Source organism: Lepidochelys kempii, chromosome 7 (genome assembly GCF_965140285.1).
Source record: "Lepidochelys kempii isolate rLepKem1 chromosome 7, rLepKem1.hap1, whole genome shotgun sequence".
Lineage (NCBI taxonomy): Eukaryota > Metazoa > Chordata > Testudines > Cheloniidae > Lepidochelys > Lepidochelys kempii.
Window position 1 is genome coordinate 57901472 of NC_136386.1, and position 27154 is coordinate 57928625.

At 48.5% G+C, this 27154-nt stretch overlaps 1 protein-coding gene across 5 annotated transcripts in view; it reads right to left on the reverse strand.

The window, feature by feature from the left end:
• ANTXRL (ANTXR like) overlaps positions 1-18738 on the reverse strand; it is an 87543-nt gene extending 68805 nt beyond the window's left edge. For all 5 annotated transcript variants that reach the window (XR_012159932.2, XM_073353021.2, XM_078853782.1 and 2 more), the window contains exons 1-4: positions 18202-18738; positions 2485-2556; positions 2286-2357; positions 108-189 (exon numbers count right to left, since the gene is read on the reverse strand). Coding sequence is in view for 4 of the 5 variants with exons in the window: in XM_073353021.2 (XP_073209122.1) it covers positions 108-189; positions 2286-2357; positions 2485-2556; positions 18202-18458 (483 nt within the window). In the remaining variant the exon portion in view is untranslated. The remainder of the gene's footprint in view (positions 1-107; positions 190-2285; positions 2358-2484; positions 2557-18201) is intronic.
• Between the last annotated feature and the right edge of the window lie 8416 nt (positions 18739-27154).

A 27154-nucleotide genomic window follows, 5' to 3' on the forward strand; every position in this document is an offset into this window, starting at 1 on the left:
CTGCAACAAAGAGTAAAAAGTTATTATCTCTTTTTAGGTCCAACAGGGGCAAAAGAAGCAGAAGTTAAGAAGTATAAATCAAAGCGAGAAGTTTCCACAGTGTGTACCCTTTTAAATCCTTCATGCATGAATGTATCTCCTCCAGGCACTTCAGACTGAAGAATCTCAAGCCCCCGTCTTATGGCTTCCCTTGAAAAGAGAAGAATTAAAAAAAAAAAAAAAATCTCATTTTCCTGCTTTGAGACATTCCTGAAACCCAGCAAGATATGCAGCCCCTGAGAGCATTTGATCAGAATAGAACAATGCACCACCACAGACACATGGGCCAAAGGGTCAGTAACTAACAGCATCACTACAACCCAACATTCTGAAAGCTGCCCTGCATCCAATGGCATATAGAAATGGATCCAAGATATAACGTCATGGCAAACCCATTTGAAGGATTCTGTTCTGTGGTTGCAGTGGGGGTATATTGTAATTAGGGATCGGACCAAATTAAAAAAAACAAACAGATACAAATTCTGGCAAACTTCAGCCGGGGTTGAAATTCTGACGGCCCCAATCACTATAAAGTGCAAACCAAAACTAATGATTTGGACAGCCTTCAGGGCTTAAATCTTGAGTTATGATCTGACCCAAAATAACGATAAGAGGCCAAAGTGTACGAAAATAGCGTCCGAATGTTGTGGGCTTCCTAATCTGAAAAGTGATCAACCCTCTTTCCCCCGATAAACATCTGGGGCCCAAACTGTTCCTTATCATGGGACAGATTCTGGTACTGTCACTTTTATCTTGAATAGCACCTTATTCCATGAAGGTTCACTCAAAGTCCACTCATGGAAGGTACCACTCAACTTGAGGGTATCAGAATCATAGCTGTCTGTGTATGTACAGCGCCTAGCACAATAGGGCCCTGATCCTGTCTTGAGGTCACTAACAACAACAGCGTGGAACAAAGACCCCAAAGGAAGGACCTAGGAAGGCCAAAAGTCAGATGCTGTGGAGAAACATTCATAAACACCCGGGACATTCTCCCCAGCCTTTGTTTGGTGATCCAGCCATTTGGGCAGCACAGTAATAAACAGCAAGGCAGTGTGAGTTTTTGTGGGACAGATGTGAAATCTGAGGCTGTGAGAAGGGATGTCCCTGGGGCGAGGAGTGCATTCTGCCCTTTCAAAGTGTAGGACGAGCTGAAATGGCACTTGGGGAACGGCATATGGCAGGGGGGTTAGATCAGGGAATGTTTTAATGCCAGTTTCCAACATCGCCACAGGGTTAGCATCGACCTTTCACCTTGCAAAGGGTAAATCCATCTGAGCAAGGTAAACACAAGCTAGCTCCGGCCTCTAGACACCCACTTGGGGCCTGATCTGAAGCCCAGTGAAGTCAATGGAAACACTCCAGTCGGCTTCAGGGCCAGGCCCCAGAATATGCAGAAGGATCTGAGAGGCTGTCTCCAGATGTCGGTTAGACCATTCCAATTCCCCTCTCCTCCCTTTAAGAGGTGCTTCAGAGTGACGTAGGCACACAGCACTACCAGCACCAGACACATAGGGAGAGATGGCCAGTGTGATAGATATAGCGGAGGGGAGAGGGAAACAGACTGTGTGAGGGCAAAAGTTCAGCCCTAAGTCAATCAACAGAGAGTGAATCTGGTTGCAAAGGGGGGCAGAAACAGGAGGTTTGCTGCAGTCTCAGATTCTCCCCTTTCTCTCACTGGAGCACAGGATGGAATTCTCCTCTGGCTGGCTTTGCAGTGGCACAGCATTCGAAGCAGATGGTGCGAGTAGGAAGCACTTCTTGCAAAACAATATCCAGCCATATCCTTTAGCAGTGGTCCAGAACCATGCAGGATTGATTGCTGAAATGCTTTGGACCGCTCCTGGAGAACACTGCAGCACTTTATCACACCGTGTCTTCTGCACACAGTGCCAGGGCCTGCTCTCTCTTACCCCAGAACTGCCCTTCTGAAATCAGTGGGGTGGCGCTGCCGTACCTAAAGCGGGCAACTGCTCCCAGATTGCAAGTGCCGGGCTTGCCTTAGAAATGCTGCTTGATAGAGCACCAGCGCATTGAGCTACCTGCTTGTCCCAGGGCTGCAAATGGGATACCAAAGGGCTGTTCTGCATATGACCTTCGATCCTGCTCCCAATGGAAGCGCCTCAGTTGATTCCAATAGGCGCAGGAGCGGATCCACACTAAAGACTAACGTTAGCCAGTCCTGAGCTCTTGCAGTAGTTAAGGAGTCCCTAGCTCTACTGGGTTGAAGGAGGTGAAGTACTTACCTGTCTTCTGTTAGCTTCATGATGGTAGTGCCTCGCGAGGAAAAGACAATGAAGGACATGCGCAGCATTGGACTGAAACAGACAGAACAAATCCACATCACACGCAAGATCGGCTCAGCATATTTGGCAGCCTCTAAGAAAGCAGCACGTGAAACACTATGTATATTGTAATTGAAGTCTCTGCTTGTGAAAACTTTACCTTATAAACTTCTCAGCCAGGCTCTCGACAAAAGAGTAGATCTCTGTCCAGTGGTTTCTGACACTTCCAGACCTAAATGCAAATTATAACCAGTTAGGTTAATTTCCCCCTTCAGTGGAATTGACTGCAACCTATTGCATATTTAGAATGGGATATTCTAAGGCAGTAAGAATCAAATCAGTGGGAGTTGGGCAACTAACTTGCTGAAGCTCCTTTGAAAATACCACCCTAATACAACAATTCCATTCTAAACTTTAACAATGGGCCCAATCATGTACCCATTGAAATCAACTGCAAACTCCCCACTCACTTAAAGGGAAGCAGGATTGTGTCATAATTATTTTACTGTACATAGTGTATTTTAAGCCACGTGAAGAGAGTGTTCTGCCAGTTGTTTTTATTCATTTTTACAGTGTAAAAATTCCTGTCCTTTCTTTAAACTGTAATTTCTTTTTATTTTATTTTGCTAAGACTTGTGATGAAATGAAGGATTTGCTTTCCCAGGGTGCAATTCTGCTCTCAGAGCTGCACTGAAGAATCTCAGCTCTGATTTTCTGCTCTCCCAGCATATATGGGAGAAAATATCCATGGATTCCTGCTCATTTAGGTAGAGTGGACTTTCAAAGTAACATGGAGAGGAAGGCTAATATTGTGGTTAATGTGCAGGTCTAGACCCCAGGAGATCTGAGTTCAATTCCTGGATCTACCCCAGACTTCTTATATGACTTTGAGTAAGTCACTTAAAAGTCTTTGTGCGTCAGTTCCCCATCTGTAGAATGGGGATAATATCACCTTCAGTGTCTCATCCATTTAGACTATAAATTCTTTGGGTCACAGACTGTCTCTTACTAAGTGTATGGGACTTCTAGGTGTTACTGTAAAGCAAATAAGAAGTACATTTCCACTGTGTGGGTCAGAGAGGAGTATTTTACCCCTATGTTGTAGCAATGAACATTTTCAGACTATTATAAAGTCTCTGAAGGGTGAGATATCAGAGTGTTTAGGAGCCCTGCCTTGGACTCTACTGTCTATCACACTTGGATTCGCTCTCTTTGCCGGGCAAATTCATGTGTCCTGTGTCCCAAGCACTGAATCACAAGCAGAGGAGATGCAAACCACAGGGAGAAAGTTACATAAACAAACAACATCTGCCAAAGGATCACAGAGCAAGAGCTTATTAGACCATGTGAATTCCTCTGCTGTGCAAGGAGGAAATACAAGGAGGTAACCAAACTAAAGCATAACCAGCACCAAGCAAGACATGATAAACTGCTCTCTACCTTAAGTGCCAATCTTATTGACCTTAGCCATTGTGCTCTGCCAGAACATGGGAAAAGCAGGCATTGACAGAGGAAGCATAGTCCAGTGGTTTGGGTGCTCGCGTAGGATTTAGGGTTCAATTCCCCACTCCACCACAGGCTTTCTGTGTGATCTTGGGCAAGCCACTTGGTCTCTCTGTGCCTCAGTTCCCCCTCTGTAAAATGGGGCGAATAGTCTGGTCCTATCTCACAGGGGTGATGTGAAGACAAATCCATTATCAAGGTAATGGGGCCATATGACTACCTAAGATAGACAGAACGGGACTCCTTATCTAGCCCTGCCCCTACGATCACAGGCTATTGTTTTCTGGGGGACCCCTGCCTCATTCACTGCAGAAATCAGATTCCATGTACTAAACGAAACAGCAGGCACCGCGTTGGACAGTGGGGATACAAACACATGTTGCAATGAGGCACGCCCTCCCAAGCTAGGAGCTCTGCCTTGGCGCACACTCGAAGATCAGATTCCACACGGGACCTACATGCCGAAAGAGAAATTCTGCTCTACCCGCTCCCGCATGCATGTGCAGTGCCCCCAGAACAGTGGGGTCATGCTAATGGAGGAACCCTTTCCTGTGAATTAAAAAATGCAGCATGTCCTTCCGACTTCATTGGGCTCCTTTGAAAATCCACTCTGAGCCGTGGTAGCTCAGCTAAACCCAAAGAAGATTTCCAATGGGTCTTTGCAAGGAACAAGCCTACCCAGGCCTCAGTTTCTCCATCTGTAGAATGGGTACAGTGATCCTGCCTTCTTTGGTGAAGCGCTCGGAGAGCTACTAATGAAAAGCGCCGTCTAAGAGCTACGTGTGATCCCTGCTATTATTCGTATGTCCAATTTAGAGACTATTTTGGGCTGGATTTTAAGTTTCTGAGGGGTTACTGCGATTTGAAAAGAATGGTCGCAACAGGTTTTCTTTACAGTGCCAAAAATGTATCTTTTTCACCCACTGCCTACTCAAAAATAGCTGAACTGGTTTTACTCAATCTTCAAGAAAAATTCACCCTCTGGCAGAGAACAGACCTATAAATATCAGCCTGGAAAGTGAAAGCTGGAGAAATGTTTCAGCTACTGAAAATAGCCCATTAGAATAGAAATGCTTAAGCAAGGCAACCTTCGTGCTAGGCATTGCTATGTGCTCTGCCTATAGTGAAGGCCCTAGTTCTGGAATTCATATGAGCGTGTAACACCAGTTGGAGTTTTGCACACCTAGGGGCATGTGAATGGAAATGACTGTGATCAGATTCATACAGGGGGAGGGAGGATTACATCTGAAAAGCAACTGAGATCTGTCGTGGGCTGGAGTCCTTATATTTGATGCTCCCAGAGAATCTGCAATGCTCCGAAAGGGGGTTGCGCCAGATCTCTGTGCTTTACCACCCTTCGACTGGAGACACTTCAAAAGGCAGCGGGTGGGATTTGCCACTGAGGGGCATCCTCCATACAGTAAGAAAAGGAGTACCTGTGGCACCTTAGAGACTAGCAAATTTATTTGAGCATAAGCTTTCATGAGCTACAGCTCACTTCATTGAATGCATTCAGTGGAAAATACAGTGGGGAGATTTTATATACACAGAGAACATGAAACAATGGGTGTTACCACACACACTGTAAGGAGAGTGATCATTAAAGGTGAGCTATTACCAGCAGTAGAGCGGGGGGGGAGGGGGGGGAGGTGTGCTCAAAGAGATTGAAGTGTTCTCCGACTGGTTTTTGAATGTTATAATCCTAATCACATCAGCCACACTATCAGAGGCTCGTTCACCTGCAAATCTACCAACGTGATATATGCCATCATGTGCCAGCAATGCCCCTCTGCCATGTACATTGGCCAAACTGGACAGTCTCTACGTAAAAGAATAAATGGACACAAATCAGATGTCAAGAATTAGAACATTCAAAAACTAGTCGGAGAACACTTCAATCTCTCTGGTCACTCGATTACAGACCTAAAAGTGGCAATTCTTCAACAAAAAAACTTAAGAAACAGACGCTAACAAAAAGAAAAGGAGTACTTGTGGCACCTTAGAGACTAACCAATTTATTTGAGAAGTGAGCTGTAGCTCACGAAAGCTTATGCTCAAATAAATTGATTAGTCTCTAAGGTGCCACAAGTCCTCGTTTTCTTTTTGCGAATACAGACTAACACGGCTGGTACTCTGAAACCAGACGCTAACAAGAGACTGCTGAATTGGAATTAATTTGCAAACTGGATACAATTAACTTAGGCTTGAATAAAGACTGGGAGTGGATGTGTCATTACACAAAGTAAGGTTTCAGAGTAACAGCCATGTTAGTCTGTATTCGCAAAAAGAAAAGGAGGACTTGTGGCACCTTAGAGTACAGCTCAAGCTGTAGCTCATGAAAGCTCATGCTCAAATAAATTGGTTAGTCTCTAAGGTGCCACAAGTACTCCTTTTCTTTTTACACAAAGTAAAACTATTTCCCCATGTTTATTCCCCCCCCACACACACACACTGTTCTTGTCAACTGCTGGAAATGGCCCACCTTGATTATCATTACAAAAGGTTCCCCCCTGACCCACCCCCCCCCCACTCTCCTGCTGGTAATAGCTCACCTTTCCTGATCACTCTTCATAAATCTTCATAGATCATTTATGAAGATATTTTTGGAACTGTGTCCAGTTTTGGGCCCCACACTACGAGAAGGATGTGGAAAAATTGGAAAGAGTCCAGCAGAGGGCAACAAAAATGATTAGGGGACTGGAACACATGAGTTATGAGGAGAGGCTGAGGGAACTGGGGATGTTTAGTCTGCAGAAGAGAAGAATGAGGGGGGATTTGATAGCTGCTTTCAACTACCTGAAAGGGGGTTCCAAAGAGGATGGCTCTAGACTGTTCTCAGTGGTAGCAGATGACAGAACAAGGAGTAATGGTCTCAAGTTGCAGTGGGGGAGATTTAGGTTGGATATTAGGAAAAACTTTTTCACTAAGAGGGTGGTGAAACATTGGAATGCGTTACCTAGGGAGGTGGTGGAATCTCCTTCCTTAGAAGTTTTTAAGGTCAGGCTTGACAAAGCCCTGGCTGGGATGATTTAATTGGGGATCGGTCCTGCTTTGAGCAGGGGGTTGGACTAGATGACCTCCTGCGGTCCCTTCTAACCCTGATATTCTATGATTCTATGACTGTCTTCTGATGCCTGAGGCACAATCATCATATAGAAAGGCAGAGCTCCTGGCCTGTCCAAGCGTCAGACCATCAGTGAAATCACACAGTACTGACAGGAGAGAGCCATGACAGAATCAGGTTCCTGAACGCTGGCAATGGAGCCAGTCCACGCTGAGAGTGCAGAACGGATGGCAGCGCTGAACAATGCAGTCCTGAGTCCCACACAGGCCCTCGTGGAAGGTATGCGGAGATGCAGCAGAAATGAAATCCTGCTGGTCCCTGGCCTGGGGATTTGGACGGGTGGTGGATCATACAGTGCATCTGCAGAGCACTGCTCAGAGTGGTCTGGGTCCCTCTCTGTGCTTGAGCTAGAGGATGAGAGTCTGTTACAGCCTCACTCTCCAGCTCAAGCTGTAGACTGGTGCTCTTGGCTCGGAAGGTCCCTGGTTCACTCACATGTCAGGCCAGGTGGGGTGGTCACATCAGCCAGGCCTCAGACCTGACTGACTCCCCCTCACTCCCCACAGAGAGCTGTGGTGACCCAGTAAGTTGATATTCTCTGTGGCTCACGATGTCTGTGATACTCATGGTAGCAGTAAAAAAGACCTGGCAGTGGCAATGCTGTTCCCCAGGCCATTATTGCCCCCTCCCCCACGATGCCCCCAGAGCCGGCTTCTCAGCATCTCCCGACCCCCACGGCGCCCCCAGATACGGCATCCGAGCCTCCCCTTACACTGCACCACCAGATACAGCATCCGGGCCTCCCTCCCGACGGCACCCCCAGAGCTGGCTCCTTGGTCTGCCCCCTCCCCTACAGCATGCCCAGAGCATCCTCCTCCCCCACGGGCAGCACCTGGAGATCCCCAGGGAGGCAGCAGTGCCCCCCCGCCCCCCCAAGCTGGTAGCAGTAGCACTCCGAGCGCCTATGTCACTGCCTTTCTGGGCAGGGGAGGAGACACGCCATCACCCTCAGCAGCAGCCTATCAGCCAGGAGGCAACACTTTACCCAATGTGTTGGGCCCCTCCCCATGCCATCCCATCCTCATGGGGGAGCAGAAGATGAGGCAGCAAGCAGCTGCTGTGGGCAGTGACGTGCCAGAAGAGACATTCCAGGTCAGGTTCTGCTGTAAATCCAGAGTGATCCCAATATAATCACAGGCTGAAGCGGCCAGGACCAGATCAGGATCAGGCCCAATGAATGCTAAACCCACAAAAGCCATGCACTGCGAGTGAGCTCCCCATGCTGGGAGTGCAGTTCTGTTATCCAAGACACAAAAAGAAGAGTCAGCAAACCACAGCCTGGCTAAGAATGCACTCCCTGTCCCATCCGGGACTGAAAGCCCTGAGCAGCAGCTGCCTGCCTGAATTTCCCACTGATGCCTCTCTGGGGCAACGGGGCTGAGGTGAATCAGCATCTGAGGGGGTGGAAAGGGAGAACTGTGAGAGGCAGGGCCTGATTCTGCCCCTGCTTCCACCTTAGTAAACCAGGAGTGACTCCTTTTAACTCAATGGAGTTTTATATCTGTGTCACAGCTGGGGTGACTGTTATCACAGTCAGGCCTGTCCTGTCCTTAGGGATGTCTGTGAGACGATCAGGTGCAAGACTGAGTGGATCACAACAAGAGCGCAACTCCTCAAGGAATGGCGTAAGCCGATACCCGCTGAAACCAGGCAGGCAAAACTGGCACAGAAGAGGTATCATTCACAGCCAATTTACAGCAACGTGCAGAAAACAGGATGATCTCTGCTCCAGCCCCCAGCCCCCTCTCCATAAAGCTATCTTTGCCCCGCTCTATCTCTGCATCTCCTGAGAGGCGCAGCATAGAATCTGCACTGGAACGTATGTGACTCAACACATAGGAAGGGGCTGCCCTGAAGAGACCAAGTAGATCAACAGGGTACAGTGTGTATGAGCTCCGTAGTTTAGCAGTGAAAGTGGATGCCCTGGGTCTTGCCAGCTAGTAACTATTTCCAATACTATCTGATCGCCTATGACAAATAGGACACACTTAGGAACAGGGACTGTTTCTGCAGATCATCTATTCCATCCCCAATCCTGCTGCCATTAAAATCCATTCCTAATCTGCTTTTGACGTCTGTAAATGCAGCATCAGGCATGTAATTCTCAGCGCTTCATGGAGACTAGTTTTAAACGTCCCAAGCAATGGACTTCCATGGGGAGTTCATTCCACCGCACAATAGATATCAATGCCACGAAGATTGTGCCTGAAGTTTCCTTTGATTCGTTTCATCCCATTGCTCCTAGTTACACCCCCTTTAGTGCTACATTAAAGGGTCCCTCTTCCTGCTGCATTTACAGCCAACAGATACATGTAAATGGCAGTGATTGAACTGGGGACAGATAGGTGGTAATGCCAAAGACCTGCTCTCCCCTACTGAAAGTGGGAAAAGACTGGGGAGGTTGAAAATGGATGGGGGAGCAGGTTTTTTGCTGAGTTCCTGCCTATCTGATATGGAGGCGCTCCAAGCTGAAGGCAGCATTCCAGGGTGGTCTCAAAGCAAGAATGGACTCCATTGTTCTACAGATGTGCTGGGCTTAGCTTGGGCCATTGCACTCCCGGAGTGCAGTACCTGCTTACCCCAGGGCTAAAGCTGGCCCAGCCCGTCACAGGGATGAACATGTGTCTGAGTAGGGCCCCTTGCACTGAAATCTGGAGCTTGGTTGTTATTTGGCGAGACCTAATTGCAGCCACAACCACATTCTAGACAGCAGGGGAATTCTGCACGTTGGTATTAGTGGCTCTGGAATAAAAGCAAAGCCTCAGGGCACGGAGTTTGTTATGGTTTCAGACATGCACATGCACATCCATCCATCCCACGGCTCTGTTCTCCTGAGCCAGCAGAGTATCAGAAGTGACAAGACTCCTCCTCTCCTGAGCACTGGCCTGGAAAGGACCCTTTGTGGATGGATCACCAAGGTAAGAGGGACCAGCATTTGTATTCCAATAACACCTAGACACACCAGCTGAGATCCGACTGCGCTATTCTGGCCACTGTCCAAACATAACGTAGGAGATAGGCCCTGCCCCAAAGAGCTTACAACGTAAATGGACAAGACAAAGGATGGGGGCGGGAACAAAGGCACAGAAAAGCAACTCACCAAGGGTCAGGATTAGAACCCAAATCTTCTAGGTCCCAGTCCAGCAGGCTAGCTGCTGATGCACACTGCCTCTCAAGGTAGCTGAGTCCAAAAGGTTTTAAGAGTGGAACCAGTGCTAGGCCAGAACACTATCCCCTTGCAGAGAGCTTTTCTCCCATGAAATAAAATGGCAGTAAAATTTCCCAGCTTCACATTGTTATCTACTCTGGGTACCTCCCTCGAAACACTGTCACTGGTCTGATCACTATCAGTCTGACCATGCAGCCAAGCCAGCTCCCTCCTGCAACTTCCCCAACATCTACCCACAGAAATGGGCAGCACATGGGGGAAGGAAACCCAAAGCCAGACATGGAATTTAGCCAGCCAGCGAGCCCACTACTCTTAGAACTTTTGCTATTCGCAGTACAGGGCCTCGGACACACAGTTAAGCAGTTCTGGTTCTATTCAGCAAAGCCAAGGCCCTTACTCCCCGCTGCTCTCCGTCACTCAGGAGGCACTGCTGCTGACCAGGAAACAGGCACTTCTGCTGAGTGTAATGCGCAAGAGCCATGCTTCTTCTCTCCGTTTGTGCATAAAGGGTCCAGTCCTCACATGCCCTGTGCAAATTCACATTGTGAGATTCAGGCATGCAAGCTCACACCCAGAAGCGATAACTTACTCCCTACAACTATATGCTTATGGAGCATGACCCAAAACCCACTGAAGTCAATCGGAGTCTTTCAATTTACTTCGTTGGGTAGGGCTCGGGCTCTTACTATATTAAATGCAGTTCCATACAGATATATACCCTTATTTAAATATTGCAGATAAGATGCTGACATGCTGCTATGCCTTTTTCCTCACCCTTTTAAATATACATGTGCCATCTAACAAAATCACTGTTCATTGGTTCGCTTTGTACTGTCTTTATGCTTTTTCTTTTTGGATTTAATTGTTTTTTTCTTTTTGCCAAAAGGCAGCTCTGCTTGTGTAATATTGGACAGAGTACAAAGAAACACAACCTGCTTCCAATAACAAAGCTATGTCCAAAACAAAGCAAACATTTGCAGCAAAACTTTCCAGCCATTGTACCTGGTTACATAAAATCTAAACATCAGCTACACTATACCCCAGCGAAAAAAGGCAGATAGGAAAAAATACCGTCAGATCAGGGTTTGATAAGAATGCATATTACCACCTGCAGGCACTCAGATTCCTTGAGTCATGGATTTTTAAGTCCAGAAGGGACCACTGTGATCATTTAAACTGACCTCAGACATAGTGATAAATTTGGTATAAATGACTAGGTTACATTATGCTGAGAGAGAGAAAGGCATAGATAGATAGATAGATAGATAGATAGATAGATAGATAGATAGATAGATAGATAGATAGATAGATAGATAGATAGATAGATAGATAGGGTATATGGGGATAGATGGATAGCTATATAGGGTGTATGGGGATAGACAGAGGGTGGGCAAACTTTTTGGCCTGAGGGCCACATCGGGGTATGGAAATTGTAGGACAGGCCATGAATGCTCACAAAATTGGGATAGCGGTGCAGAAGGGGGTGAGGGCTCTGGCTCGGGGTGCGGGCTCTGGGGTGGGGCCAGAAATTAGGAGTTCAGGGTGCGGGAGGGGGCTCCAGGTTTGGGGGGGGGCTGAGGGCTCTGTGCTGGGGGGGGGCACGGCTGGGGATGAGGGTTTAAGGTGCAGGAGGAAGCTCCAGGCTGGGACCGAGGGGTTTGGAGGTTGGGAGGGGATCAGAGCTGGGGCAGGGGGTTGGGGTACGAGGGCTCCGGCTGAGGGTGCGGGTTCTGGGGTGGGGCCAGGGATGAAGGAGTTTGGGGTGCAGGAAGGTGCTCCGGCCTGGGACCAATAGATTCAAAGGGCAACACGGGGATCAGGGATGGGACAAGCTGTTGGGGCATGGGGGGTGGGCTCTGAGGTGGTGCTGGGGATGAGGGGTTTGGGATACAAGAGGGAGCTCTGGGCTGGGATTGAGGGGTTCGGAGGGCAGGACAGGGATCAGGGCAGTGGCAAAGGATTGGGGCGCAGGGGGGGCTCAGGGGTGCAGGCTCCGGGCGGTGCATACTGCAAGCAGCTCCCAGAAGCATGTCCCCCCTCCTGCTCTGAAGAGTGACCAGGCGGCTCTGCATGCTGCCCCCTCCGCAGGCACCACCCCTGCAGCTCCCATTGGCCAGGAACCATGGATGGATGGGGTGTATGGAGACAGATTGAGAGATAGAGAGAGAGATAGGATGGATGGGGATAGATACATGGACGGATGGGGTGTATGGGGATAGAGAGATGGATGGATGGCTCTGTATGGGGATAGAGAGATGGATAAATGGGATAGATGGGGATAGACAGATGCATATATAGGGTGTATGGGGATAGATAGAAGGTTGGATGGGGATGGATAGATAGATTGATGGGGTGTGTGAGGATGGATAGATTAAGTGTATGGGGAGAGATAGATGGATACATAGAGTGTATGGGGATAGATAGATGGGGTACATGGGAATAGATATATAGGGTGCATGAGGATAGATAGATAGATAGATAGATAGATAGATAGATAGATAGATAGATAGATAGATAGATAGATAGAACCATATTCAGAAATTTAAACTTGCTATAATCAATTAAGTTGAAGGGGCAAACTCAGCTCGCCTTATTTACATGAAAAGTCCCGTAGATTTCAGTGGGAATCTTTCTGCGTCAGTTTGGAGGATCAGATCCCAGATGTGCTGATGAATTAGGGTTAGGTAGTACAGCATATTAATGTTTGGGCTTCTAGATAGGTTGATCCCATCTTAACATAGGCCATGAGCGAAATGAGGCTAAGATTTTCAAAACCGGAGGCTAACGTTAGGTGACTGAGTCCATAGTGTGGGACCTAAAATAGTGGTGTGATTTTCAAATGTGCTGAGCCCAGCATCTCCCATTAGCCACTTTCCTAGGTGTCCAAGCCTGGATTTAGCCATCCATTTTTTAAAATTTTTTACCTAAATCTAGTGGGTTTCCCTCTGATCCAGTGCACACAAGCAGTACACAGAACAGCAGTCAGTGCAGAGAGCCCCTGCAGAGAGACGCTGGAGATGCACCGGAGACAGATCAATACCCTGCGCTGAAGTCAAGTCCTTGGACCAGAGCAGTGGGAATGTTGCAAGATGGGCAAAGATTCATAGAGAGGACTGGGGGTGGAAACCTGCACAGCTCCTATTTGCTCTAGCCCAGAGGTGGGCAAACTAAAGCCCGCGGGACCCTCCTTCCCGGCCCCTGAGCTCCTGGCTGGGCAGGCTAGCCCCTAGCCCCTCCCCCGCTGTCCCTCCACCCCCGCAGCTTCAGTGCGCCACCGGCACAACGCTCTGGGCAGCCGGGCAGCGCAGTTGCAGAGCCCCTGGCCTGACCCGGTGCTGTGGGTGGTGCGGTATGGGGGCAGGGAGCAGGGGGGGTTGGATAGAGGGCAGGGGAGTTTGGGGGTGTGGTCAGGGGGTGGGAGTGTGACTAGGGGTCAGGGCGGTCAGAGAGCGGGGAACGGGGGGTTGGATGGGGCAGGGGTCCCGGGGGGGGGCAGTCAGGAATGGGAGGGGTGGTTGGATGGGGCGGCAGGGGGCAGTCAGGGGTGGCGGATCCAAGGGTGGTCAGAGGGCAGGGAGCAGTGGATGGGGCAGGAGTCCCGGGGGGGCCGTCAGGGGGCGAGAAGTGGGGGTGGGGGGGTCGGATGGGAGGTGGGGGCCAGGCCACGCCAGGCTGTTTGGGGAGACACAGCCTCCCTTAACCAGCCCTCCATACAATTTTGGAAACCCGATGTGGCCCTCAGGCCAAAAAGTTTGCCCACCCCTGCTCTAGCCAGTGCCTGTAGGCATCATTTCTGTGAATACTATATTCACTCAGAACGTTTGAAACAAAACGATGGTTTTCTTGGCTTTCCTGGCACATACGATGTCCTTGCCAACCTGGGCTTTTGAAAATAAAGCACACAGTGTGTAGGGACTGGGTGACTGTGGAGACTGGCAATAGCTTGCAGCAACCTTTAGATCATCAGTCCAAAATTGACCAAGGGCAATAGTTACAGAAAGACCTTCCCATCTAGTGACTGTGTGGCCTGGATGCAATGAGTCTTAATCCACTTCCCCAGAGGACTAATTGGTCTCCTTGTTGAAAGTGCACTTCCAGAGCAGGGTTGATGCATACTGGCAAGAACACAGCGGGGGTAGCTTGCACAGCCATTGTCTGTCCTGTGGATAAACAGAAGTCTGAAACCCCCAAGTCTGCCCCACTCAATTTTGCTTAAAATATAAATTATCTTTGTGAAACCCCCCAGTTAGAGGAATGCAAAAATATATCCAAAAATCTCCAGTTCCTTCTTTCTCCAGCCGCAGAGTTCAAAAATAAGCAAAAGGATTTCTTCACATTCAGTAAATAAAAATACACATAGCTATGTGGCTCAGACCTGTCATGTCAAGCACTAGCCAGGAGCAGATGTTCATGGCAGAGTTAGAAACCCCTTTAAATTAAGGACTTATAATTGCTGCACTGATAGACAATTATAGTGATGCTATCAGGCGCCGCTATAATTAGAAAACACTAGAGGTCAGTTGTTTTTTTGCAAGTGCATTTTGACACAGTGGCAAACAAGAGCTGGATGTCAACAGCAACAACGTAGCAGAGGAGAGGGGGATAACACAGCATAAGGAGGTCACCATGTGATCTGAACAGAGTCAAGTGACCAAACCCCTGAGCAGAGGATGTAGTGCAGAGACAGGCAGCTGGATTCTTATGCAGCCTGAGGGCTGTCAGCAGCAGCCAGGAGGCCACTACCCCAAGAAGCTGTGAATTTGTAAACTTGAGGGACCTGTGGCAATGGGTTCGGCAGAACCTAAGCACCAGTCCAGTGTCAACTCCTGAGCACACACAGCTTCTGTGGCCTACAGCAGGAACTGTGGGTGCTCAGCATCTCTGAAAACCAGGGCATTACTATATAAACATCAGTGCAATTGGAGATCAGCCCTCTGATTTCTGAGTCCCCTAGCCCCCTGTAACCAGCACACTGGAGTTAAGAGCCCTACCCTTACGACATTCCCCCTAGTATCAGTCTGAACCAGAAGAGCCCTACCTTCTGAATCACCAGCACCTCTGTCCATAACTTGAAGGTGTCCCCTCCAAGAACCAACACAGGCTAATGCTGTTCCAGCACAACATACCATGGTAAGAATACAGAACCCAGAGGGCAGACTGTATCTACCTGTGGTAGCTTCAAGAGGTTTGTCTGCAGGGATAAGAGCTTTGCCCTGACCTTCTGCTGTGTGTGGCATGACACCATCTAGGAGGTCTGAGATAGGTCTTTGCTTTTTTCCCATGTCAAGCCTTCACATACCCACAGTTCAGTCTCTTTGCTCTGAAGCTGCCTATTCCATAGACCTAATACAAGAAGACGTAATCTACATCAGAAGGAGGAAAAACTGCACAAACTCAGCAAGTTTCTCTTTCTAATTGGCACCATATATTATACCAATAACTTCACCAGTGCATGATCTTTTCCCCTTTGCCGGCTGACGTCCTGAGCATTTGATCCCTGGAGACGCCAGCTGGCCGGATGAAAAAGAAAATCATGCCCTGACAAAGTTATTGCAGTAATGTACAGTGCCTGCACCAACAAGGGAAGAAACGTGTTGTATTCCTTCAGTCTGCCTGCTTTTGATGTGAGATAACATCTTCCCATAAGGGAGCAAACCAACAGAGAGGACAAAGTCATTCTGGTTCACCCAGGCTGACTTCTCAGACATTCATTCAGAGAGGGCCTCACAGGGCCATAGGACTCAAGCCGGGACATTTCTTAATGGCAACATTTCAACCCCATTGTTATCCATCTCATTAAGGCTGAATGTTTCTAATCCCGAACTGGCCAGGCACAATGGAGGAAGGCAATCCACAATGTGCTGTATAGGATGTGATGGCACCACTTGGCACCCCAATGTCTAGCACTGACTGTTGCTGGGGGTTATTCCATTAGAAGTTGGAACCAGAAACACTCCCCAATTCACACCTGAATAAATATGATTCCAAAAATGTGAATGTTACAGTCTCAGTTTCACCCATCCCCCTCTGATTGGCCATCCTCCCTTCCAAGACTTAGTGATACCCCCCACCCTGTCAACTCTTACTTATTATCTGGCTCCATCTGGCTAAACTGTTCCAAGAGCCAGAGTCCATCCATCCATGAGATCTGTCCTCAGAAACCCCCTTGCTGCCATACCACCAGTCACATAGAAAAGCAGTAAGGGCCAAATACAACTTCAGTTTGTACGCACAGCTCCCACCAACATCCCTGGACATTCTGCTACAGCGCAAGGGCAGCGAATAGCCCATAGACTGTGGTGCTTTCACGTAATCCTTGCAGATTGTAACAGCCCTACTCCCAAAAGGCCAACAGGAATTTCACCACTGGTTTCAGTGGGAGCAAGTTCAGACCTTAAAACCACAAGAAACTCTTTCAACTTAAATGGCCAAATTACCTCTTTTGCATTTTTTCATTCCAAACAGTTCGGCTTTTATTCTCTTGCAGACTTTCAAGGCCTGATCTTGCTATGATTGAAGTGGATGGGAGTTTTGCTATTGACTTTAATAGCAGCAGGATTGGACCCTACACATAGATCATCCATACCACAGTCACAATCAAGTCAGGGGATCAAGTTACAACACAATTTCAATGTATAGGTTTGACAGTACCTTAACCAGTATCTAAAGCCTTAGATTTGACTAGGCATATACCAATGACATTTTAAGGCAAGGAAATTACACTGTATAAAGTTATACACATGCCATATCCTGCCATAGAGAGTACCCCAATCCCAAACACCAATATCCATTTTTACTGAAAGTTTTTTTATTATGTGCTGGAGAACAGCATGACAACATTGATAATAACAATTCGAAACCTTGCTAGGAGTGCATTTGATGCAGGAGTCAGAAAGCCTTGTAATAAACCTTAGTAGGAAGTAGAGTATTTTGTGGTGCAGGTTGCTACAAAACAACAACAACAACAACTGCCTTAGGAAGTCTTTGCATCCTTTTGCTTTCAAAGCAAAACAAAGTCACCCTCTTTTTTTGAGAAGGTGCTTTTTGGCCCAAAGCTCAGCAGAAGGCCTGACAGAGTCAACAATTCCCCTGCTAGACACAAAGAGAGAGAGAGAGAGAGAGAGCCATCACCTGGTCAGATGCACATTGAAAAAAAGCTCCAATCTTTAATCATGTTTTAACATGTCCTAACTAAAGCATCTTGACTAGCACAATTGTAAATTCTACTGTAGATGGGACACAAACATTTCTTGCTTGTCATGTTGAACCCTAGGCTGCTTGCTAGAGTTAAACACAACTAGGAATGAGCACCCATGTCCTCTAATACTTGTGTAGTGTCTACACTATAATTTACAGTTGACTTGAGTACCACCTGTTAAAACATATCTACAAATTCCAGTGTAGACATACCTTAGGCGATGTTTAAACTAGGATAACAGATAGTGTCTAAAAATGTGTTAGCCAACATGTTTTAACTAACATATTTTAAACACTAGTGTGGACAACCCCTCAGATATTAACCATGACCAGCTAACACGTTTTAAAATACCTTAAACCATGCCTGTAAGGCTGTAAGCAATGGGGACAAACAGGGTTGGATTCTTAAAATTAACCAGATTGCACAGACTCTAGGGTACCCTGGAATTAACCAAATGCCATGGGTGATAGCCTAGAACTAAGCAAATTCTTTGGATTTAAGCCTAGAACTAAGTAAATGCAACGGGGTACAGCCTAGAGCCCACCAAGTCCTTCAACAGCCCAGAGATAACGCAAGACGCGCATTATGGGCTACTAACCGCGCGTTAGCGGCATTCACGGGCTCTCCGGGGCATGGCTGCCTTTGCTGGGCCACCGAGGCGCTGAAAAGCCCGGTGCCCCGGTGGGTGTGACCTGTAGCTTCCCTGGCTGGGGGGTGCCTTTGCTTTGCACAGTGCTCCCTTTGTGCACAAGGCGCGGGCAGCGTGGGAGGCCGGCATGCCCCGGCGATCCGCCCAGAGACCAGCAAAGATCCCCGCTGCAGGAGCAGCAGCGCAAAGGCAGTGAAGGGTGAATAACCGCTTTTAAATGGGACTGTCACTTACTTATCCAGGACGAAGTAGAGATCGAAGGCCCCGTGACAGGAGCGCTGGTCGTCTCGCCCTTCCTCCTCCGGCTCCGCTTGGGCGCAGGACGCCAGGCTGCAAGTGGCCAGCAGGAAGGCGCAGAGGAAAGCCGCTTTCTCCACGCAACTCCCACGACTCGCCATTTTCTTCCTCAATCTCTGCCCCCCTCCCCCGCCCCGCAGCCCTCGGCGTCTGTCCAGAAGCAAAGGAAAAGTTCCCGATCTCCTCTCAAACATGCGCAGAACCAGATCTCGGCTCCCCCACCCCACTGGTCCATGCAAGGGCAGAGCTGCTGCTGGGGGTGGGGGAGATTTTTGTGTGGCAGCGGGGCTTGGATCCGGGTCCGGGCAGACGGTACCTAAAGCCCCATCCCCCCGCCCCGCGCTAACAGGCTCGGCTTGGTTGCTAGAGTAGCAACTCAGCCCCGATTTCCTGCGTGCCTCCTCCCATAGGGAGCGAACAGATTCGTAGGGAGGGGGAGACAGGATCTTATGGTGGGGAAGCGGAGCTGGGACTTTCCTGTTCCGGGCTCCAGAGCGGGGAAAGGAGAGCAAGGCTGCAAACTAGCAAGAGATGCCCCCCACCCCCCAACACACACACCCACCAAACACCAGAGCTATGCCCAGGGGTACAGCTCGGGTCTGCCTCGTCTCCCTCCCTGAGAGTCAGCTCTGGATTCGTTTGCTGGCAAATCTAGAAGTCTCTCCCTCTAGGCTTGTTGCAGCATCCCCCTTCCCGTCGGAGGCAGCTGGTTTTACAACCATGCTCTGTGTTTAGGGACCCTAAAGCAACTAGGACCGGTCACCGCTTTGCTATGTGTGGCGTGTCGGTCATGGGCACGGCCGGGGCTCCGTTCTGGAATCATGCAACAGGTAAAGGGCTAGGAGGAAGAATGGTAGCGATGTGTCTAGACCGCAGGCAAACGAACTGGAGTGATCTGTCTGGACCCCAGCACTGGGAACGGGCCGTGCAGAGAGGCTGTTGGCTCCACGGATGTTTACTCAGCTGCTGCCCTTTGTTTAAAGGGGAATCGATTTAATCAACACTGCCACCCTCCCCAGTGTCATGAAAACAGTTCAGGCTCCTATCGAGCTACCGATTGTTTTTAAAGCGCTGCTTTTAAAACAATCCGGCTGGGCCGCAGATCGATTAGTCGCCCAAACGCCTCTGGTCAATAACAGTACACTCGTCCGCTCCCTAGCTGCTCATTACCCTCGGTGCCTCGCGGTTGCCAGTCGGGGAAAGAGTCCCCAGGGAGGCGGATGAGGGGGAACGTTTTACGTCCGGGAGGCAGCCTTGCGATTTCCGAAACATAACGAATCGGTGCCTCTTTCAGCCGCTGTTATCAAGCCACCTTGCCCCTGCCACACGCCTTTTCCATCCGCGGGCAAAGGAAAGTGCCCGCTTGCTGTTGTGCAGGTTGCTGCTTTCTCCCCGTCATGCCACCCCACGCTTAAACGTTTTCTTCTAATGATAAAAACGAACACACACCGAGAGACTTATGTATTGTGGGTGTTATACACGGGGGTGGATGGACGGTGTTGGTACGGTTCAAATAAATCACTGAGTTAAGATTTCTCCACACAACACACAGCCTGGACCTCCCCCACAAAAAATGCCCCTTAAAGAACTGGCCAAAGCCCGCATTCATCTGGATGCTGCATATGAAATCTGAATAATTAGCAGTTTCCAGCCGCCCATCTCCAAGCAGGGAACTAACTCTCCCCCAGTCCCCCACCAGTCACAGTTCCTGAGAAGGGACCTGGTTAATGCCTAGAGCCACAGGGAAGGATGCGAGTAGTCACTTCGGATGAGAGAGCTGGGAACGGACATTGCTCTTTCTCTGTGGGGAAGGCTCACTTTCAGAGAGTGAACCCAGAGCGACCATAGGGGTTGGAAGGCAAATTGCTGCAATTATATTGTCCCAAAGACTCCTAGCCGGCCTCTCATCACAACCCCAAGAGAGATCGCTCCCCTTGCAGAGAGCAAAGTTCTTTCTGAGGACCAGGAGCAGGTCTGGTTGTTTCCCTGCTCTCAGTGACAAAGAGGAGTCTGGATCTGGAAAACGGGGTAAACAGTGAGGTGGCAAAATTTGCAGATGATAGAAAACTACTCAAGCTAGTTAAGTCCCAGGCAGACCCTGAAGAGTTCCAAAGGGATCTCACAAAACTGGATGACTGGGCAACAAATGGCAGATGAAATTCAGTGTTGATAAATGCAAAGTAATGCACCTTGGAAAACATAACCCCCTACATATAAAGTGATGGGGTCTAAATTAGCTGTTACCACTCCAGAAAGAGATCTTGGAGTCATTGTGGACAGTTCTCTGAAAACATCCACTCAATGTGCAGCAGCAGTGAAAAAAGCGAACAGAACGTTGGGAATCATTAAGAAAGGGATAGATAATAAGACAGAAAATATCATGTTGCCTCTCTATAAATCCATGGTATGCCCACATCTTGAATTCTGGTCGCTCCATCTCAAAAAAGACATATTGGGATTGGAAAAAGTACAGAAAAAGGTAACAAAAATGATTAGGGGTATGGAACAGCTTCTATATGAGGAGAGATTAATAAGACTGGGACTTTTCAGCTTGGAAAAGAAACAACTAGGGAGGATATGATAGAGGTCTATAAAATCATGATTGTTATGGAGAAAGTAAATCATGAAGTGTTATTTACTCTTCATAACACAATGAAATTAATAGGCAGCAGGTTTAAAATAAACAAAAGGAAGTATTTCTCCACACAACACTCAGTCAACCTGTGGAATTCCTTGCCAGAGGATGTTGTGAAGGCCAAGACTATAACAGGTTTCAAAAAAGAACTAGATAAATTCATGGAGGATAGGTCCATCAATGGCTATTAGCCAGGATTGGCAGGGATGGTGTCCCTAGCCTCTGTTTGCCTGAAACAGGGAATGGGCAACAGGGGATGGATCACTTGATGATTACCTCTTCTGTTCATTCCCTCTGGGGCACCTGGCATTGACCAGTGTCAGAAGACAGGATAGTGGTCTAGATAGACCATTGGTCTGACCCAGTATGGCCTTTCCTAAGTTCCAAAGCAACCTTTTCACAGTGTCACATTAGCATCTCCTGTCCTGGGTCACACAACAGATAGCACCAGAGGCAAAGTTCTGAGCTGAAGTGTGCATTCGGGTGGGAATTAAATCCCTCTCAGTTGTAGCCTGATCCCTTGATGCTTGCCTCTTTAGTGCTGAAACTATCAGAAGGGCAGTCTGGTCCTCCCACCTCCAATCCTGTGGGATCCAAGGTAAAGATTCCTCTGATCTAGTGGATTTTCAAACTTTTTTCATTTGCAGACCCCTAAAAAATTTCAAATGGAGGTGTGGACCACTTTGGAAATCTTAGACACAGTCTTTGGACCCCCAGGGGTCCATGTAGACCACAGGTCAAAAACCACTGCTATAGGGAAGCTAAGCAGGGTGGGTTCCCTCTATGTTGTTGCTTGCTGTCTCAGTGTGCCGTCCACGTGTTTGTGTGTGTGTTGGGGCCAGATTTGCCAGTGAATATATGAACCTGGTGTATGTCTGTGGTATGTGAATGTGTATGGATGTGCTGTGTTTGTGTACCTATGACTGCTGCCTCTATGCACCATTGTGTGTATTTCTGTGTGAGGTGCGTGGGTGCAAGAGAGTGTGTATATTTGCGGCTGACTGTGCCTCTGGACAGGAAGCAGAAGATGTTTGGTGTGACCATGTGGGAATGTGTGTTGTGTGTCTGTGCAGGAGTGTGTGTGTATATTTGTGTGTATGTATAGGGATGTGTGCTGTGTTTGTGTGTTGCGTGTGTATGTGGGGTGTGCATGCAGGAGTGTTGTGTATGGTGTGCGTAGGAGTGTGTGTTGTGTCTCTGTCTGTATTTGGAAGGGTGTGTAGATGTAGTGCAGGGCTGGGCTTTGTGTATGTGTGGCGTGTGCAGGCATGTGTTGTGTGTACCGTGTTGTGTGTACCGTGTGCATGCGCAGGAGGTTGTGCTGTGTGTGGGCAGGACTCTGTGTTGTGTATGTGTGCTGTGTGACTGTGTCTGCATGTGGGGGTGTTAAGTGCAGGAGTGTGTGTTGTGTGTGGGAAGGACTCTGTGCATATCTTGCCGCTCATGTGTCGTGCGTGTTGTGTGTCTGTATGTGGGGTGTAGCTGTGTATGTGTTCACATGGCACCGGCCGCCCCCTGCCGGCGGGTCCCGGGGCTCCGCAGCACTAGTTCTGCGCCGGGATGGCTACAGCCTCTCCCCAGCTTCCTGGCTGGCTGGCGCGGTCCGGCCCGGCCCGGCGCGGCCGGGCGGGGCAGAAAGGGAGCGAGCTAAGGCGGCGGGCGCCGGGCCCCTTCGCCAACAGCCGCAGCCCGGCCAGGCTGGGAGACGCGGCCAGCAAGTCACTTCACTGCCCAGATACAGGCTGGGGCTCGGGAACGTGGCGCCCCCGGCTCTGTTATCTCCCCCCCACAACTGTTCCTACACAACGCCCTCACAATAATGCCCCCACACAGCCCTCCCACTTACACCCCCCCAATACACACACAGCCCTCCCCATGTACACACAGCCTTCTCACACACACAGCCCTCCAGCAACACATGCAAAATACACAGCCCTCCCACCTATACTCATCCACCTACACACATGCAAATACACACACAACCCTCCCACCAACACACACAAAAATACACACACAACCCTCCCCATATACTCGCAGCCCTAGCCCTCCCACCTACACCTCCCCAAATACACATACAGCCCTCCCCATATACACACAGCCTTCTCACACACACAGCTCTCGCACCAACACATACAAAAATACACACACGGCCCTCCCACCTACACACAGAGAGACAGTCCTCACACCTACACATACACACAGCCTTTCTGCCTACACACACAAAATACACACATAGCTCTCCCATCTACACACACTCACCTACACACACAGCCCTTCCACCTACACACCCCCACCAACACACACACACTGACAAACCTCACACCTAGACTCAGCCTTTCTGCCTACACACACAAATACCACACACAGCCCTCCCACACAGACTTGCAGCCCTTCCCATATACACAGACACACACAGCCTTCACATACACACAGTCTTTCCGCTTACACACACACACACACACCTGCAACACAAGCACACACATTCCCATGTACGCGGATAGGCAATCACACTCACATCTGGGCGCAGACGCACACCTCCCCTCTCTGCTGGGTAAGTTACTGCTAGAAAATCTTGAGCCAACGTTAAAGCTACAAGCAAACCGGCTCCGATTTCGTTTCACGTTTCCTCACTGGACCCAGGTCAGAAAATCAGACCGCCCTGGCTGTAGGCGGGTCAGCAAGAAAGAGGATCAAATGGTTTTAGTAGACAATGTGCTCGGTATAAACCATGCCCGTCGGAAGTTGAATGCACTGCGTGTGTTAACCACTTTTGCTGCCCTGGCCATTTCAGCCCCAATGGTTAACTTAGATCATGGAGATGGAAATAAAAGCAACCCACATCCTATATGTTGACACACACACAAAATGAACAAGTGACTTCAGGACAGTGAGAATCCCCTCCCACTAGGCGTCCTTTCCAAGGGAAATGTCTCTTTCCCGGGCTGCTGCAGACGTGTCCGAGGCGCAAATGTGCCAAGGGCAGATCAGAAACAGATTTCCACCCCTCTGTATGCTTTGAAATCCATCCAGTAAATTGCCTTTTAAAATCAAAGCCAAATGTTCATCGCTTCGGATCCCTTTGGTGCGCGACAAAGATCTGGTACCTGTCAGTGTTGCAGGTATAATTACCCCACACCGCGCTTTTCAACCTGGAATAAACCGGAGTAGGCATCGCGTATCTTTTGACGTTTAAGTGGCTCGTGCACATTCATCATGTTTCTTACCAGTTCTGCAGGGTATCACTTTTTCATTCCGGCTCCCTCATAAACAATCGATTGCATTGCTCCTGTATAGACACGGGATACACGTGCAGAGAGACAGTAAACAGAACACCCCAGCGACTATCTATTAATGCCCCTTGGGACCCTGCAGCGCAACAGTGGGGCATACTTGAAGGCCTGTATAAAATTGGGGATAGTGTAATAATCATGCAACTATAATTATTGATCTGAGAATCAAGAACAGTCTGAATTAAAAGTCTGTTACCCCTCACCCCACCCCCCTTTGCTGTGTCCAGATATTACAGAACTACTCGGCAATGATTTCTTCATACTCTAAATACCAATGTGTGTCAGGGTTAGGGGAGACAGCACAGTGGTTAGGGGAGATTTTGACTTAATTCTTGCTCCACTCCAGCTCTGCAGAGCTTATATTTTTGTTTCACATTTTGATATTTCCAGGGTTCACGTTCTGACTATAAAATCAGCATCAGCATAGAGAGATGACCGGTTCATTGCTTCATGCCCTGTGCAAACTTGACAACTCCTCTGACTGGTGGGTAGGTGAGATGGCGTCTAACCCCTTTGTCTAATCAAACTGGGCGCGCGGCGGGTAGCAGGGGCGGGAGGGGACAGGGCGTGGGGTGGGGAGCTGCACGATTGAAAATGACAAGAACGCCTATATTCATTTGCTCATGCATTGCTCAAAATAAAACCAAACCAACTGCATCCAATCCCATCAGCTGATCTGACACTAACCTCTCTAGATCCTGTTTCCATCAGGGAATCGACACAAATAATCTTAGCACATGTTCTTGTAATGGTTCCAGCGCCCAAATGAAAAGGGTGGGGTTTTGGGGTGTTTTTTTTAATGAGTTCCCTGTCTATTATTAACCTATTTGCATGCAATTTGAGAAATATAAACAAACAGCTCCAACAATGTGAATTTGCTGATCTCATTTATCGGCCGCATACATCCAATTACAGAAAACGTGTCCAAAGAGAGATTAAAAGGCCGCAGCACCAGATAAACCCATCCCTTGACTGGTGATGAGCCGCTGGAATAATAGCTGGATGCAATGTTTGGACCCGTTACCAGATTATCTATCTTCCTTTCTGCATGATCGGAATTCTTATAGAAAGTTAAAATCCCTGCTCTATCCTCTCTTTAATCCCTTCAGTATATTTCCCGTAGTGTAGGTTTTGTTGGTATAAAATTACTCTCGAATTACTGCGAAAATCCCTCCTTTCAAAAGCATTACAAAGCTGACATTTCCTTTCTCAATACAAGCCAATATTTAGATTACATGGACGTTAATCAAATAACCCGGGTTATTTCATTTGTCAACATGTTCACAAGAATTTTCTACCAGGCGTTAAAGGCATTTATAGGGAACGACATCTTTCAAAAGCAATGTTGCTAGCCCAGATTTAGGGAATATTTGATCATGACAAGACAGCTGATGGTTTTATTTTACATACCAGCTGTTTCAGAAGTCGTTTGATACCCCCAAACAGATCCATAATTTCTTTCCTGCGAGTGCCTCCTGTGAAGCAAAGATTATTTTAATGTCAAACATTTTTTACCATCAGACCAGACGTGGCCAGAATCCCTAGCCTAGCCCTGTAAATCAGAGCACTCAGTCAGAGATTGGGGCGCCTGCTTTACAGAACATTTTTAAGAAAGCCCCAAAGGAAACCTCTTTTCCAAGTCCCATCCAGAGGAATTGAGCAGCGTGTCTAGTAGCACCAAGTATCTCACCAGAGTTAACTATTTAATAAACACCTGCTTTCTAACCCCCTTAATCTTCTGCAGACTGGAAGAGAGTGGGGTGAAATTAACAAAATCACCTCCACTAATCTCCCCACCAAAAAAAAGAAAAGAAAAAAAAAGAAAGAAAAGAAAAAGAATCACATTGATTTTAAGATAAAATTTTGCCATAAGTCACTAAATTAAGTTTTTGAAAGAGAAGGCGCAGTAGTCATCTTGAGGATGTCAATGAAAGACAGAGCTATTTTATTGTATTTAGTTCGCTCCAGCCCTTGTCAACCAACCGCTACAAATGGGCCTCTTGTGATCATTTAAGCGGCAGTATTTATTAAATTTCTCCTTCAGACGCTGTCGGTACTGTTCTCTATTGCTGTAAAAAGACTTGTTGTTTGCCATAAATGACTGTATTTCGTCTTGTGAGATAAAGATTTCCTCATCAGAAGTGCATTCCAACTCCTCAAGGAGTTCCACTAAGCTCTTGGCACCTTTTCCAGAATCAGGACCAGGTGTGTGCCTAGGACCCAGTCTAACCAGTGCAGGCCTGGGAACGGCAATGGCACCAGGGGACATGTGACAGCACAAGCCAGAGCTGCTCTGGAAGGCTGGCTGTGCTGACCTCCTGTAATATACAAAGGCTACCCCTGAGGGCATTCTGCACCCCAAATAAATAAATACATAAAATAAAAACAATTCTGTATACAATATTTTGAAATTCTGCAAATTTTGTTTGTCAAATAAATGTGGAGGCTCCAGCATGACACTGGGGAGCACAGGCCACTGGCTGCACAGAGGTGGGAGATCACTGTGCAGCTCCCCCTGGGACACGGCCTCAGCGGTGAGGCTGCACCCAACCCTGACACAGCACAAGGACTGGGCTTGCCCTAGAAACACCCCAAGGCTCTGCCCCTCTGTTCCAGGTGCACCAGGTGTGGGCAGGCAGGCTCAGCAAGGCAGGAACCAAGCGTGGAGGGATCCAGGTGTGGCTTGAGAGGGTTCTGTGTGGGGCAATCTGGGTGTGGGCTCAGTGGGGGATCCGGGTGTGGAGGGATATGGATGCACAGGGGCTTGTTGTAGGGTTCTGGGTGCAGTGGTAATGGGACTCTGCAGGGGGTCCAAATTAAGGTGGTTGGGGCTCAGTGGGGGGGGTCTTGGGGGGAGATAGAGCTCAGCAGGGGGCATGGGTGTGGGGGGCTCAGTGTGGGATCCAGATGCAGCTGGTTGGGGCTTGGTGGAGTGGGGCTCCAGGTGCAGGTGGCTCGTTTGGGG